At 45.8% G+C, this 13698-nt stretch overlaps 1 protein-coding gene across 11 annotated transcripts in view; it reads left to right on the top strand.

The window, feature by feature from the left end:
• Window positions 1-13698, top strand: part of WNK2 (WNK lysine deficient protein kinase 2) — a 1473871-nt gene that overhangs the window by 756028 nt on the left and 704145 nt on the right. For all 11 annotated transcript variants that reach the window (XM_069643592.1, XM_069643590.1, XM_069643588.1 and 8 more), the window contains one exon: window positions 7982-8161. In XM_069643592.1, coding sequence (XP_069499693.1) covers window positions 7982-8161 — 180 coding nt within the window. The remainder of the gene's footprint in view (window positions 1-7981; window positions 8162-13698) is intronic.

Below are 13698 nucleotides of genomic sequence, written 5' to 3'. Positions count from 1 at the left end.
GCAAGTCTCTGGATCTACATTGTTCATTTGGCAAAGTTAGAAAAGGACCTCACGCATCCATTATCTGGGGTTCATGGGGGGTTTGTTATCTGAGGGGTATAATGCAGAGTTAACCAAGCACTTCCATGCCTCGAAGAGTGTGCCCACTTCACCACCATGTACATCTATAGCTTGTCCCCAAGCCACCGTCTCCGCCGCACTGCAGCGCTGCATTTCCCTAAGCCACACCTCAAACCTCGGCCCTTACTCGACTTCCACATCATAGCAATACATCTTTTGCCCAAAATGCAGGCTAAATGCATAAATCTGACGGTGTTGGTTTACCAACTGTAGGATACATCCTCTGAATGCGTTCTTGTGGGGTCCATTGGTACCTAGTGATAACACTGGTGAGTTTGTTCACGTTCCAAAGCCCCTGCACATTCACGCACTCCAAAAACATATGCATCATGTGAGTATCTGCTCTACCACACCTGGGGCAGTTAAATGTTGCATTTTTGTTGAATTTGGCGATCCTGGCTGGAGTTAAATGCGTGAGACATTCTCTCCGTGGCTAAGTACCCATTGCCATTGTTTGTCTGTGAAGGCTGTACCCAGGTCTGTCTCCCATCTAGTTTTAAGTTGTGGATGTTCCGTGAGCGTGCCTTCAATAAAGACTTTGTACAACCGAGACACAGGTCTCCAGCCACTTTGCAAATCGTACATAAGCGACAGGAGTGCATTTGGTTGTGGCTCTGTCGGCCATTCTGGCCAGGTTTGCTTTGTGAATTTAATAATCCACATATATATCAGGAATTGCCCCCCAGGTAGCCCCTCCTTTTCCATAAGGTCTGAAAATTCCCTACATCATACCAGTCCTTTTTAGAGAAGGGTTCAACGATCTTCTTCTTGGCACCTTTCTTGCATCCTCGGTAGGTACCGTTTTCGTACATGTTCCCCCCCCCCCATGTTGCAATGCCCACCTCCTCCCAGTGCCTCATAATCATGGTTTCACCAGGGTCGCTTTTGTCACCGATCAATATGGGTCTATGCGGTGAGTAGGGGCATGGACCCTTCAAGATTTTCCATGTCCTCTGCCAGATTTTTCTACCCACTGATAACAACAAGAGTTGGGCGCATAGGGTGCTGGGCAGGTGCCAGAGTATTTCCCGCAACCACACTGGATCAATCAAGGTCCCTAGGAGGGTGTGCTCCATGTTCTGGTCGTATGCCAGCACATGGTTTGCTGATTTGTAGTTGGATGTATAGTATGTAGTCAAAATCACCTCCATGTCCTTGGCCTTTTCAGAAAGAGGTAGTGCTTGGTCCATAAGAGGGCCAGATGAAATGTAGCATAGTAGTGGCAGTCCAAACATGATTTCGGCTTAGCCATGTTAAGGCACAGATGATTGTCCATCAACTGGGCCTGGTTTTTTTGTTTTTGTTTTTGTAATAGACGATCAGTGATGGTGGTTTCCATTCTGTAGCTCAAGATTAAGGAGGGCCTGTGAATTATCCCCAAATAACTGGAAATAAAGGTTCTAAGGGTTCATTGTATCAGCCGATGGTTTTACTTGGATGTTGAATTGCCAAGGTGAGATAGGAGCTGGGGACCCCCTCTTGGGATTCAGTAAATAGGTGGATGGGGGTTGAAATTCCCAACCTTAACCAGAGAGTAGTCGTCTCATACATGTGCAGTTCCGTCAATACCCTTCCACGTTTGGAGTCTTTGTAGAAGAGTTGGGTAGTTAGCCATCTCGTAGGGAGGGATAGGTCCAGAAAAATATGATGGCTTGTGGCATGTTGATGGGAAGAGATTGAATTTCCTCTTTTATGAAGGGAAGTCTAGGAAAGGATTCGTCCCACTCATAAGGCAGATACCTTGGTTTTCCAAATCCCTGTCCATTTTCTACATTACCAATGCTCTGGTTATGAAGCTCATACAAGCGTTTGAAAGATTAAACCCAGAACTAAAGAGATGCAGTGACGGGATCACGCCCTGTGATACTGATCAGCAATGTAAGAAAGCCAGACGATTGCAGAATTGGTGATGCCCAGTCTCTGCATAGTTAATAGGAGTGTATTATGCTCAGTTGTAATAAAGTCAACAAGTAAAATAAATAGGGATAAAGGAGATGGTTTGGATGGGTAGAAGGCATGAGTTTGGATTTGTGGGTATGAGGGGGGGGCTGTGTGATGGTGGAGGGCAGTATAAGGAAAGCATGCTATCAACAGTAAGACAGACTCAAGTGACCACAGTTCTAGGGTGTTTATTGAACTTCCATTGGGTTTGAAAAATGCCTAGCTAATCCTTAATCTAAAGATGGGAGCAAGAAAGCATGTGTCTGGATATACAAGCCGTAGACTTCCCTTCCCCATGTTTTTAGCACGGGACAAGGCGGCAGTCTCTGGCTTCACTAGCACGAGGGTGCAGTTCAAAACTTGAACACCATGGCCTTCTGTGCCAAAGTCTCTCTGCCATTCAAAGTCTCTTCTTTCAGATGGCCAGATGCCACAAACAGCAAAGTTCCTTTCCTTTTGTATTTAAGATATACACCATTTTCTTAGGTGTTTTACTATCCATCTCGGATCCCCCTCCGCCGGGCTCAGATCCACTTGAATCAGTCTCCCTCTGGCCGGCTCAAATAAATAACACACGCTTGCTTTAACCCAAAGCTTTCTATTGATCTCCTTCAGCCGGGCTCGGACCAACTTTATTACTTTGCCATAAACTTTCTTTATTAACTCAGACTTTTGACTGTGTGCAGGATTTAGCTAGACCCGTCGCAGGACCACTTTGATTCACAATCCTTTGCGACTCTTCCACTTTTGTTAACTCTCAGCTGGATACATTACAGGTGCCGGATCACTCTGTCAACGGTATTGTATCTTGGTTTCAAATTTCAATCACTCATCTGCCGTTCAACTTCACTTGAGTTGGTTATCACCTGCATTTCCATGTTCATTTCAGCGCTCGCCATACAATGTTGCTGCTTTCAATCTTGGCTTCAACACGGTCCTTCATTGGTCTCCCCAACTCACCGACTGTTGATTTCACTGACGCTGCTTTGTTGGAGCTAAGGACGGGACCACAGCAGCTGGAGATTCTAGACGCGGGAGAGCCCCGGTTCCTCTGACACACAATACAGAATTCTCCAGCTGGGTTTCCTGGTTTTATGTTTTCTATTCTCGCGGTTTCATGAAAGTAACGGTTCCTTGTCAAAAAGGTCAAGGGAACTTCCCTCCTTGCATTCCCCTTCTGTTTCAGCGTCTTTCTCCTCATTGTTAAACTGCCATCTTGGAACTGATGTTTCCTCGTGTGTTTTGCCTCCCTCAGAGTGTGCTCTCGTGCTCCGCCTTTTATCTGTGTCGGGAAGTGTAATGGAAGTCAGGGGTGTGTGTGTGTGTGTGTGTGTGTGATAGTCTGTAATTGCCTTACCTTGCCTGACCATTGTATTGGGACACGTCTGTAATACGGCTCGGGTGTTGTCCGTTTTCTCCCATAGCGGGCTGTCCGTGAGAAAGGATTTGTTGTAAAAGGGGGGTGGTTGAGTTCCTAAATATCCTACCTGATAGGATGGGGTAAAGGTGTTACAGGGAAGGGGAATCCGCGTCTCACCATCCAGTGTCCCACTCCCCGAAGACCCCTCACCCAGGTGATCCTCTCGCACTGGTGCACCCCGAGGAACTGGATCCAAAAGCGATGGCTGGGTCTTTGCCACCTAGATGACAGATCCACGGAGACTAGCGGGTGAGACAGCTTCTGGTTTCTCACAGCAGCGATTCACTTTCCAGCAGATGGCATTTTAATATAATGACATTGTTTTAAAAGAGGCACGGAACTACCTTTCGAAAAGGTAGTAGAACCATTCCTAGAAGTGTGAAGATTACTAAGGTTGAAGGGGTGCAAGTGTTTTTGGCTCTTAATTGTAGAGTTTAAGGGACATCTATATACAGCTAGGAGTGGTTGATTGGTACACTCGAAGGGTGACAAGGTGGTTGGTGATGAGGATTTTTGAGTAATGAAGCAAGTAGTGTTTTTATCATTTAGGTTTGGCAAAATCGTGATTAGAGACTGCATGAAGTAAAGGTGAGCATAGGAAGACACATGGCATTTGCGAGTTGTGGGGGCTGTTTCGAGGAACGAAATGCATGACGAAGTTGGATTTCGAATGGGTCCAGCAAATACCCTGTATGTAAGAGGTTTAACAAGTGATCAGATTCTGACATTTTACTTTCCCAGTTTGTGCATCTTTGTCTTTTAGCAGGTTTGGTATGTATTTTTCTATTAAAAAAAACGTAAATCAAACCTGTAACGTTACATAAAAGCACCCATAACCCAAACGATTAATTTAAAATATCACTTCTATGCAATTAATCATTATGTCAAAACCTCCAATATCTTATAACTTGTAAACTCATTGCAAGACCACAAGAATTCAGAATTTAAAAATTATATATCATTTACATATTGTGAAAAATAAGCAAGTAGATTTAGTTTGTAAACTCACACAAGACATAAGCAAATGTTTCATTCTCCAGTGATTTACATACTCTCCATACTCTGATCAACGGAAACCTTAATCTTTGGGTCAAGAACTTTCAGAATGCCCAGTTGATTTATTCTAAAAAGCATGAATACAATTCTTTATTAATTGCTGGGGACCTTTTGATGTAAGGCTGTATTACAGCATAAAATGGAAGAGACTTTGCATACTCTACAGCCAACGACCTAGAGACTAGGCCGATTGAATTTCTAACCCATTCTTGTGATACAGCTCTGTTAACGGTGCCTAGAAGTACAGATTTCCCTAGGACCTCAGGAATTTCCAGCCCAATCATCTGCAAAACTCTGTTTACTTTGACAAATTTGTTTCGAAAGAATTAACATTTATTTATTTATTTATATTTATATAGCACGCAGACAGCCCAGGGGCATTGTGGCGCTGTTACTTGCAGGAACTTAGTTACAGGGGGTACAGGATTGGTAGCAGTAGTTGGCACATTATGATTGCTACAAACAGATTAGTCATTACAGCTCATTAATCTTTGGTTATTACATTACAGACAGTTTATTGGCAAACATGGTGCTGCGAGAGACCTTATGTGAAGAGGATGGTTTTCATAGCTTTCCGGAAGGCAATGAGGGAGGGCTCACCTCAGATTGTGGGAGGTAGGGCATTCCCGCTTTCTGTGCTCCAATGGGTGTGATCTTTTGAAAAGACAACGCAGGACGCCAAAGTAACCCCTCAATAGGTGAGAGCCAATGTTCCTTTCTCCCTACTTGGCTCTCTATGCCATACAAAATAGATTTGGCTAGTTTACCATTAGACTAGTAGGTGTGTGTTGCGGGTAATTGGATTGTGAGTGAGTTTTAAAGCGGATGAAGATGCTTGAATGGTTGGCTGTGTGAAAGGCCATTTTCAGTAAGATGGAAAGGGAGGAAAGATGTATGGAGAGATGGGAGCAATTTGTGAGCCCAATCTAGGGTGGTGGGATACATTTGGTTATGGATTTATGGCTTCATAAGGAATTAATGAAGTTTCTAGCACCTCAATGTAGAGAACAGAAGGCATGTGGAAATAGTTACTGAGCAAATTGGGGGGAATTGTATTGTTTGAGTAGAATTACGTTCAGGGTATTTCTGCAGGAATGGGCGTGCTGTCTCTACATGTGTGCATCAGTGTCAATGTTAAAGATCTCAAAGCAAAGGACATAAAATGTAATGTTCGTATCAAAGTTGATCTCCTCAAAGAACACAGACTAAAACAGAAGGTGGTACAGTATACTAGGCTCCTCCATCAGGCAAATTGTGTACTGTGGCGAACTAAAAGGAGGACTCTAGACTACAGTATGCCATGTTGACTCGATGCTTTATTGAAATAAAAAGGAAAAGCCTATTGGTTTCTCTTTCACTCTTTCTTATTTTTGCCCTGTGACAGGCTCTCTTTATCTCACTCTTGGTAAGGAGTCTGTCCATTCACTTTAATCAGGCTTCCAGAACATGTGTGGCTTTCCCAGGTCGAATGTTAGTGTATTGGTTCTGCTGGGCTCTCCGGAGCCCCCAACCCTCTAAAAGTCTTTATTCGACTTGACTTGAGTAGGGCGGCTGTCCACTAGGGTTTATCAGGCTCCCATAACCTTTGTGGCTCTCCAAGTCTCGAATGTCTCTGTTCGCCCCTCTCAACAGCGTTGCCTCCTTGGGAATGTTTGCTTCCCTTCCGCTGCTTGGAAGCAAATACCCTTCTTGTGCAGAGCTCCGACTTCCGGGCTCTCCACAGCAGTCTGGTCTCGACATCCGTTAACATGCTCCAGGGCCACCACGGCTTCTGTGTGGTCATGCCACCAGGCAGGATGGTTTCTTTACAGTCTCTCTCTCTTCTGACCTTGGCTTCTCTGTCACTCCAGAAGCCAGCCTTCTGATGAGCATTTTGAGCACTCTCCATGCTATTGCTGGCTCTGTGGTGTAGTGCGTCTCCACCCCCTCCAGGATCTGTCTGTCTGTCTCTCTGTCTCTCTCTGGTCTGTGTCTGTCTGTGTCTGTCTCTCTCTCTCTCTCCCTGTCTCTCTCTCTCCCTGTCTGTCTATCTCTCTCTCTCTTTCTCACTCTCTCCCTCTCTCTCTCCATCTCTTTGTCTCTGTCTCTCTTTCCCGCCTGTACCAAGAGGGGCATTACTTGCCCAGACCCCTAGGGAGGGTCTTGCTGAACGGTTTCACATACCTAGCCCAAAGGGAGTTACTACTCTCTGGGAGCAGGGATGAATTGTCCAGATTCATTACAGTACTTAAAGTGAAATTACATTGTATTATCTGTATGGTATTGTAGTTGTTGACGTACTAGGAAGAGCCCCAACATTCATGCTGCTGCAGCTAAAATTCAGGATTCTTTTAAGCAAAGTGTTTTTCGCAATACAAAGCGACTTGAATCTGATTTTGCAGAGAGCTGTCCACTCACATTTTCCAGTACACAGGTGGATTGACTTAAAAAAATTGGAAGTTCTTAGTATCCCATTAGCAGTAAGCTATCAATATGACAGTCTTTTCCTTCTTGCAGCACTACTATTATTGTTCGGATTCCAGAGCCTATTAAAGTGTAACAAGCTGTTCTTATAAATATTGATAGGCATATTGTCATCCTTCAATGCCCCTTCATTCCATTTTCTTACTGATTTGGTTAATTGTCCATTCTCAGATTATTGTAATGTCGACCTACATGAGGGTGCAGAACATTTCACTGATTGGTATCTATGTTTAAGAAACTTGAATTTAGAGGCCTATGCAACTCTAATTTGCAATGAGTAATTTTCTCGATTTTGTTGAAAAGATGCTACCGTTTTCCCCTTGTTTAAGAGCACTGCTGTTTAGAGGTCCATAAAAAACATAGACCTTGTAAAGAGTGGATCTTTTTTCTAACTAATATGTTAGTCTTCTGAATTTCCCTATCTGACATATGGTTCTAGTCTAAGCTTGTTCGTCTGTGGCGGTAAAACATGAGATGTACAGGTGTACATTTTCTGCTTAACAGACTACTTTAGTATTGTTCCATAAACATCCTAAGTAAGAGACTATGCATTCTACAAATATTAGGAAACACATTTGTGTATGTACATATTTTAATGGGTATCTATGCAGTGGCATATTTTATAGTTTTACGCTGGCTCACACCTTGTAGAACATAACTTTTAAGATCCTTGAAGAGAGCTTGCATAAAAATGGATAGCTTGAATGTACTTTCATAGCAAATTGTAAAGTTTTCCTTGCGATACATTCTAGAAAAACAAAAGATTAATAACTTGGGGGTGCACGCATCTCTGAGTGGTTCAGGTTGGGAATGAGCTTAATATTCAATATATGCATGCTGTGGCAAGTGTAAGATAATATTTAGAAATTGATATGTGATTGTGTTCCCCCATGTCTTAACTACGTAAGGCATTAGATCCAGCTATCCATATGTTGGTGCTGTCATCAATGTTCTTTGAAATGGTTTATTATTGTCTTCCAGCAATCGCTGCAAGGTCATCTGCAGCAGGTTCCTGCAGTCCAGCCAGTTTGTGCCCTGCCGCCAACCTCTCATCCATTAACCCAGTATCCGACTCCACATCACGGAGCAGCGCCCCAAGTGGCACCTCTGCAGATTTCTAGTGTGTCACTGCAGCAGCTTCCGCAAGGCAATGTCGGTCAGGTAAGGAGTTGGCAAAAGCAAAATCTAGTGGTCGCTCATTCCTGGACAGTCTTTCCAAGTTTATTTCCTACATTCGTAATCAGTAGCTGGGTTGTACTGAAGTGTTCTGATATTTCATTGCCCTGAGGAGATTTGCAGGTCCGGTGATAGTACCTGAGCCTGAAGGACGACCACTCCTATTGGAGTTGGTGAGTAGTAAATGCTTTCATACGCTATACTATTGGCTGAGGTCTCTCAGGCGCTACTGATTCCTGTGAGATTGGATGTGTAAATCTAAATCAAAATGGCCTTTTCAAATATAGCATTTAACTAAAGCTATTCATTGTTGTCATTCCTTTGTTGTGCTTCCTCACACACCCTTTTTTATTGCTACATTTTGAAAATGAACAGCCGTCAACTTCTAGATTTCAGGAACTTGACTGTCGCCCCTAAACCCCCATCAAGTTTGAACATAACCTTGTAGTTTGCAGTGAATTCCCATGTATCCTAGTTCTCATTTTTCTTAGAGGTTTCCTTTTTTTTTAGTGATGAACCTGAGCCGAAAGGTACCGTATACCCACAAGACCAAGTGTTCTTTATGGATACTCCTCATTAAATAGCTTAATATTCAAGTAATGGGAATCTGATCCTTCATATTTTTTCATTTAGTTCAAAACAAACTCATGTCCATGTATGCGTATGGGAAAATGGGCCACCAGCGATTTTGATTTAAGCAGAGGAGCTCTGATCCGGCACATCGATGCAATTTCAAATTCTAAACTAGTTACACTTTTGTATACGAATATCAATTGTTTGCTAATCAAAATTGCAAGCAACTCTGGAAGATGATCTGTGAAACCTGTAAGAGGATTGTCCAAATATATCCATGAGCACACCTACGCCTACTGTCTTTCTCACATCTACCATCCTTCTATAACCATTCTCATGAGAAGATCAAATTGCAACAACACATTTTGTTTTGGTGTGTCTATACCTTTAAAGAGACCTAGACACATGCTCGCTTTTTCTTTTTAACATTGAACCACAGGTTGAACATTATTTTGCTTGTAATGTTTTCAGTTTTTCTTTCTAGTTGTACATCTATATCCCATGCACTATTTTGTTTAATGGCATCTGCAAAAGGAGACGTGTGCGTGTTTTGTTGGTCCTTCTGGGCATCGGGTGTCTGGTGATATTGTTGAGCCTAAATCCCAAACGACCAACAAACGAGGCTGCAGGTGGACTCTGACAAAGGGACACATGTGAAAAGGCAAAGACCCAGCCAACCCATAAGAATAAACTGGTATGCGGGTAATAAAACAAAGCTTGAATCTGGATTGTACGATTTTCAAAATTGTTTCAGCCTAGGAACTACCTTTGCTCTAAATCACCATTGGGTCCTCTAGGTTAAAGCTAAGGTGTTGAAGGCGGCAGGCCATTTTGCAATGAGGTCTGACACGGTTTCTCAATTCTCCCATTGGAAAGCGGACCTTAGACATCCTTTTCATGAAGCAAAGCAAGCAAAGAAAGTCTTGTTCAAAATGCATTATCTTTAGCTACATCTGTAGGCTGTTTCTGCTGAAGTCACTATGGTTGAATGTACTAGTTGCCTTGCAAAATTCTATTGATTCTGCAACGTGTCAATTATCATGCACAATCAAGTGAAATGTTGGTGAGTTTTGCACTGAGGAAACGAATTACTAGATGTAAGGCCTTGGTCAAATGCTGTTAAATATACTACCAGAGTTGGCTTTGTGCAAAGATCTGGTTGGCTCCATAATGAATGCTTGAAGTATCTTGAGCAACGATTAGTGCTAACTGGCACATAATTTGACTCAGACGCAAAGAAGAGCGTGCTTATAGATCAACGACTGGCTGGTTTAGACCCCGATGCCACTGGCTATTAGAACAACACGTGCAGTCACTTGTATTGACTTACATTTAGGTGAGGGGTCCGTTGAGATTCAATTGAGCGACTGGCACATAATGTGAGATGTTACACATTGGCTTTCAGGTGCTTATGTGGAGTTCATGTGCAAGAGTAAGGAGCTTGCTTTGAAGCTTCCCTGCTGGTTTTGAGAACCGGCGCAGTATAAGACAATTAGTGTTATCACTATACGTGCTGCATGCTTCAAGTGTACCACTTTTCTTCATGTAAACACGGAACATCTGACTGGCACAGGGTGTTGGGACAGGGACTTTAAGGACAGGCGAGGCTGCAGCCCCCGCAACTCAAGTGGAGTCTTGCTAGTGTACAGTCTCCTACATTTAAGGAGAGAAAGTAATAATTGGCTAATGCAGTTCAGTTGTCTAGCTGCTTTAAATGTTGCATCATAGTCGAGCCACTTGTCTCTATCAGATAACAAGTTATTCTCCATTGAATCCGTGGTGTGACTAGTGTCTCTTCCTACAATTTGGGTCAGAGGATTTCTTACTGTAGTTGTAAGGGCTGCGGTGGGGTTTCTTTTATAATAAATGTAAATTGCTGGAGATGGGCCTCAGAGAGGCATAACCTGCTTGTGCATCATGAGAATGGTTTCACGTTGGAATCTAGCAGGAGGTAGCACAGGTTTTCAATAGGCATTTAGGACCACTTTCTCTGGTAAAACTTTAGAGGAGCCTGCCTTCTGTGACAGTTGCATGTGAGCTGCTGGGGAAGGGGTTGCAAGAGGCTCTAGGGGATGAGGACTAAAACTCCTGCTCTGCAGCACTGCCGACACAGTAGGTGGCACATGTGGGATTCTCTCACTCCCATACTCACCCGGCCCACGTGGAATATTCCACAAATATTCAGCACAGAAAAGACTTTAATGAGTTAAGGATCTGGGTCAAGTTGAGCGGTCTAGAAGCCAGGGCTGCAAGATTAACATGCTGTGGGCAACAGGTGCAAGAGGAGAAAGGAGAGGGTGGATTGAGTGATAGTCTGGAGGAGGTGAAGAAAAGAGGAGCAGGCGGGCACTGAGATTGTGTTGGCAGGTCTGGGTGTTCTTTCCCATAGGAAAGATCAAGGCTGAGAGAGAGAAAAGGGCAACCAACCATTTTCGAGGACTCGGCACTAGAATCAAGACAAAAGATTAAATAACCTTGAGAGTCAGAGAAAATGGGAAGAGCGGTAAGGGACTGAATTGACAGTGGACCCTTGCTGTGGCCCTTGTGGTTCTTGGCCCAAACTATGACATTGGTATGGTATTGTTTATTTATTAAGCGCATAGACACAGGCAAGGGTTTTACAGTGCTCAAAGAGGGTGGGAGCATGGGGAGAAAACAATCGCTCAGAACCCTTGAAATTATGAGGCGATAATGGTCTGCTCAGGAAGAGTAAGTGCATAGAATACATTTATCAGTTTGAGATACTGCAAATAGGCCTGACAGCGATTCTGCAGATTGTACCAGTGCAATTGAGGGGCAGCGCCACACTCCTCGTTTTTCAGGGAGGACACACAACTGCTTTTTATTATACACTGCAAACCACACAACAATTAACAACAACACTGCACGCCCACAGCCCCTTTAATGTCAACCACCCGGATCCCCTCATTCCGGTTGACCAAACAAATGTCCCAGCACATATTCGCTGAGGTAAGTGGGTTTCCCTCGCCCAGCCGTCTGGGGGGTACCTCCCGCTTACCTCCGGCACGGGAAGTCCTTCTGCAGATGTCCCCCAGACCGGGGATTCCGGTGGGCTGGATAGGGCTCCTCCGTCCTCGGGCACCTCCTTCAAGTCAGGCTCCAGCGGTGGCTCAGTCCTGGGGTCACCTATTTTCTTAAAGAAGCTGACATTCCGGGTGACAGCAGATCTTCCGTCTGAGGCAGTCACCATGGACCCTTTTACAGCCACCACGTCCAACGGCTCTGGCTCATAGGGGAGCGAGAGCTTGCCATGGGGGTGTCGGTTACGGATGAGGATTTCATCCCCCGGCTCGAGCCGCTGGGGCCATAGACACACGTTCTCCTGTTCAATCCTCACCCGCCGGTCTGCCTCCACCTGTTGGTTGTCAATCACTCCCAGTTCTTTTTCCCCGATTTCGGGTAGCAGACCCCGGGGGCATCGCTTGAACAGAGCCTCAGCCGGAGCCACCCCCCGTGGAGGGGTGGTGCGGTACACCCGCAGGAATTGGTATAGGGCTCATTGGAGTGACTGCCCTTGTCCCTGAGCGATCCTGAAGGTCTTATTGAGTGTCCGCATCAGTCTCTCAGCGTCTCAGTTTGCTCGGGGCCACAACGGGGACACCTTCCGGTGCTGCACCCCGCAGCTCTCCATCAGCTCGGAGAACCGCTCGCTCTGTTATCCGAGCACATGATGTGTGGGAAACCATGGGCCGCAAACACCTTCTCCACGGCCACAACCACGTGCTCGAAGGCCACCGCCTCGACAAACTCCACCTCCGGATATTGTGAATATTCGTCGACTAGTACGATGAAGTGGGTGCCTACGGACGTGGACCCAAAGTCTGCATGGACGACCTCCCACAGCCGCGTGCCTCGGGGCATCAGCTCGATCGCTGGCTCTCGCTTTAGAGGAGAGGCCGCCTGGCACCATACACAGGCCGCCACAAAGTCATCGACCCTCCGCTCAAGCTCCGGGAACCATACCTTCAGCTGCAGCCTCGCCTTGGTCTTGGCGGCTCCCTGATGCCCGTGGTGGGCCAAGGTAATCACCTCCTTTACCTTGGACTGGGGGACCACTATCCGGCCACCTCGGAGCATCAGGCCCTACGCCGAGAATGACAGCTCGTCCTTGACCTTCCATAGTTGTTCAAATCCTGTCTTGGCCTCCTGGGTCCGCCCCGCCAGAGCTTCCAGGATGGACTTCCAGGAGCTGTGCTGCATTGAGTGCTTGAGGATCTGAAAGCACTCGTCCTCGGCCGCCTCCAATTCTGACGGAGGTATCGCATTCGGCGTGGCCACCTCCACCACCATTCGAACGTGCTTGTCGGCCTATTCCTCGCAGGTGCCATACTCTTCTCCCCCACGCACTCCCGGGTGTCTGGAGAGGTAGTCCGCCGCATTGTTGACACCCGGCCGATACACCAGTGTAACTCCATACTCGAGAAGAGCAAGCATCCACCTCTCGATTCTGGCCGGGGGCTTCGAGGATGACCCTGCCAGAATGGGAAGCAGGGGCTTGTGGTCTGTCACCACCGTTACTGGACGCCCCAAGACATAGAGTCAAGAATGTCTGCAACGCCAGAGGACCGCCAGCGCCTCCCGCTCAATCTGGGAGTATCTTTGCTCAGTTTCCGAGAACGCTTTGCTGGCGTAAGCCACGGGCCGGATGTTCCCGTCCCGGTCCACTTGAGTCAATACTGCACCCAGGCCAAATGGACTGGCGTCAACAATGATCTCCGACGCCAGCGCCGGGTTGAAAAACGCCATGGTGCCCTCTGCTGTCAGGGAGCTCTTAATGTCCTCAAAAGCCGATTGCTCCAGTGGGCCCCAGTGCCAGACCGACGACTCCTTTGTCAGTGCCCTGAGTGGTTCAAACCTCGAGGTGAGATTTTGGATGAAGCGCCCACAGTAGGTCACCATCCCCAGGAAGCTTCTTACATCAGACACCG

This window comes from Ambystoma mexicanum, chromosome 2p (genome assembly GCF_040938575.1).
Source record: "Ambystoma mexicanum isolate Mex_15411 chromosome 2p, UKY_AmexF1_1, whole genome shotgun sequence".
Classification (NCBI taxonomy): domain Eukaryota; kingdom Metazoa; phylum Chordata; class Amphibia; order Caudata; family Ambystomatidae; genus Ambystoma; species Ambystoma mexicanum.
The sequence above is the reverse complement of the archived record's forward strand: the minus strand, read 5'-3'. Positions and strand labels throughout refer to the sequence as shown.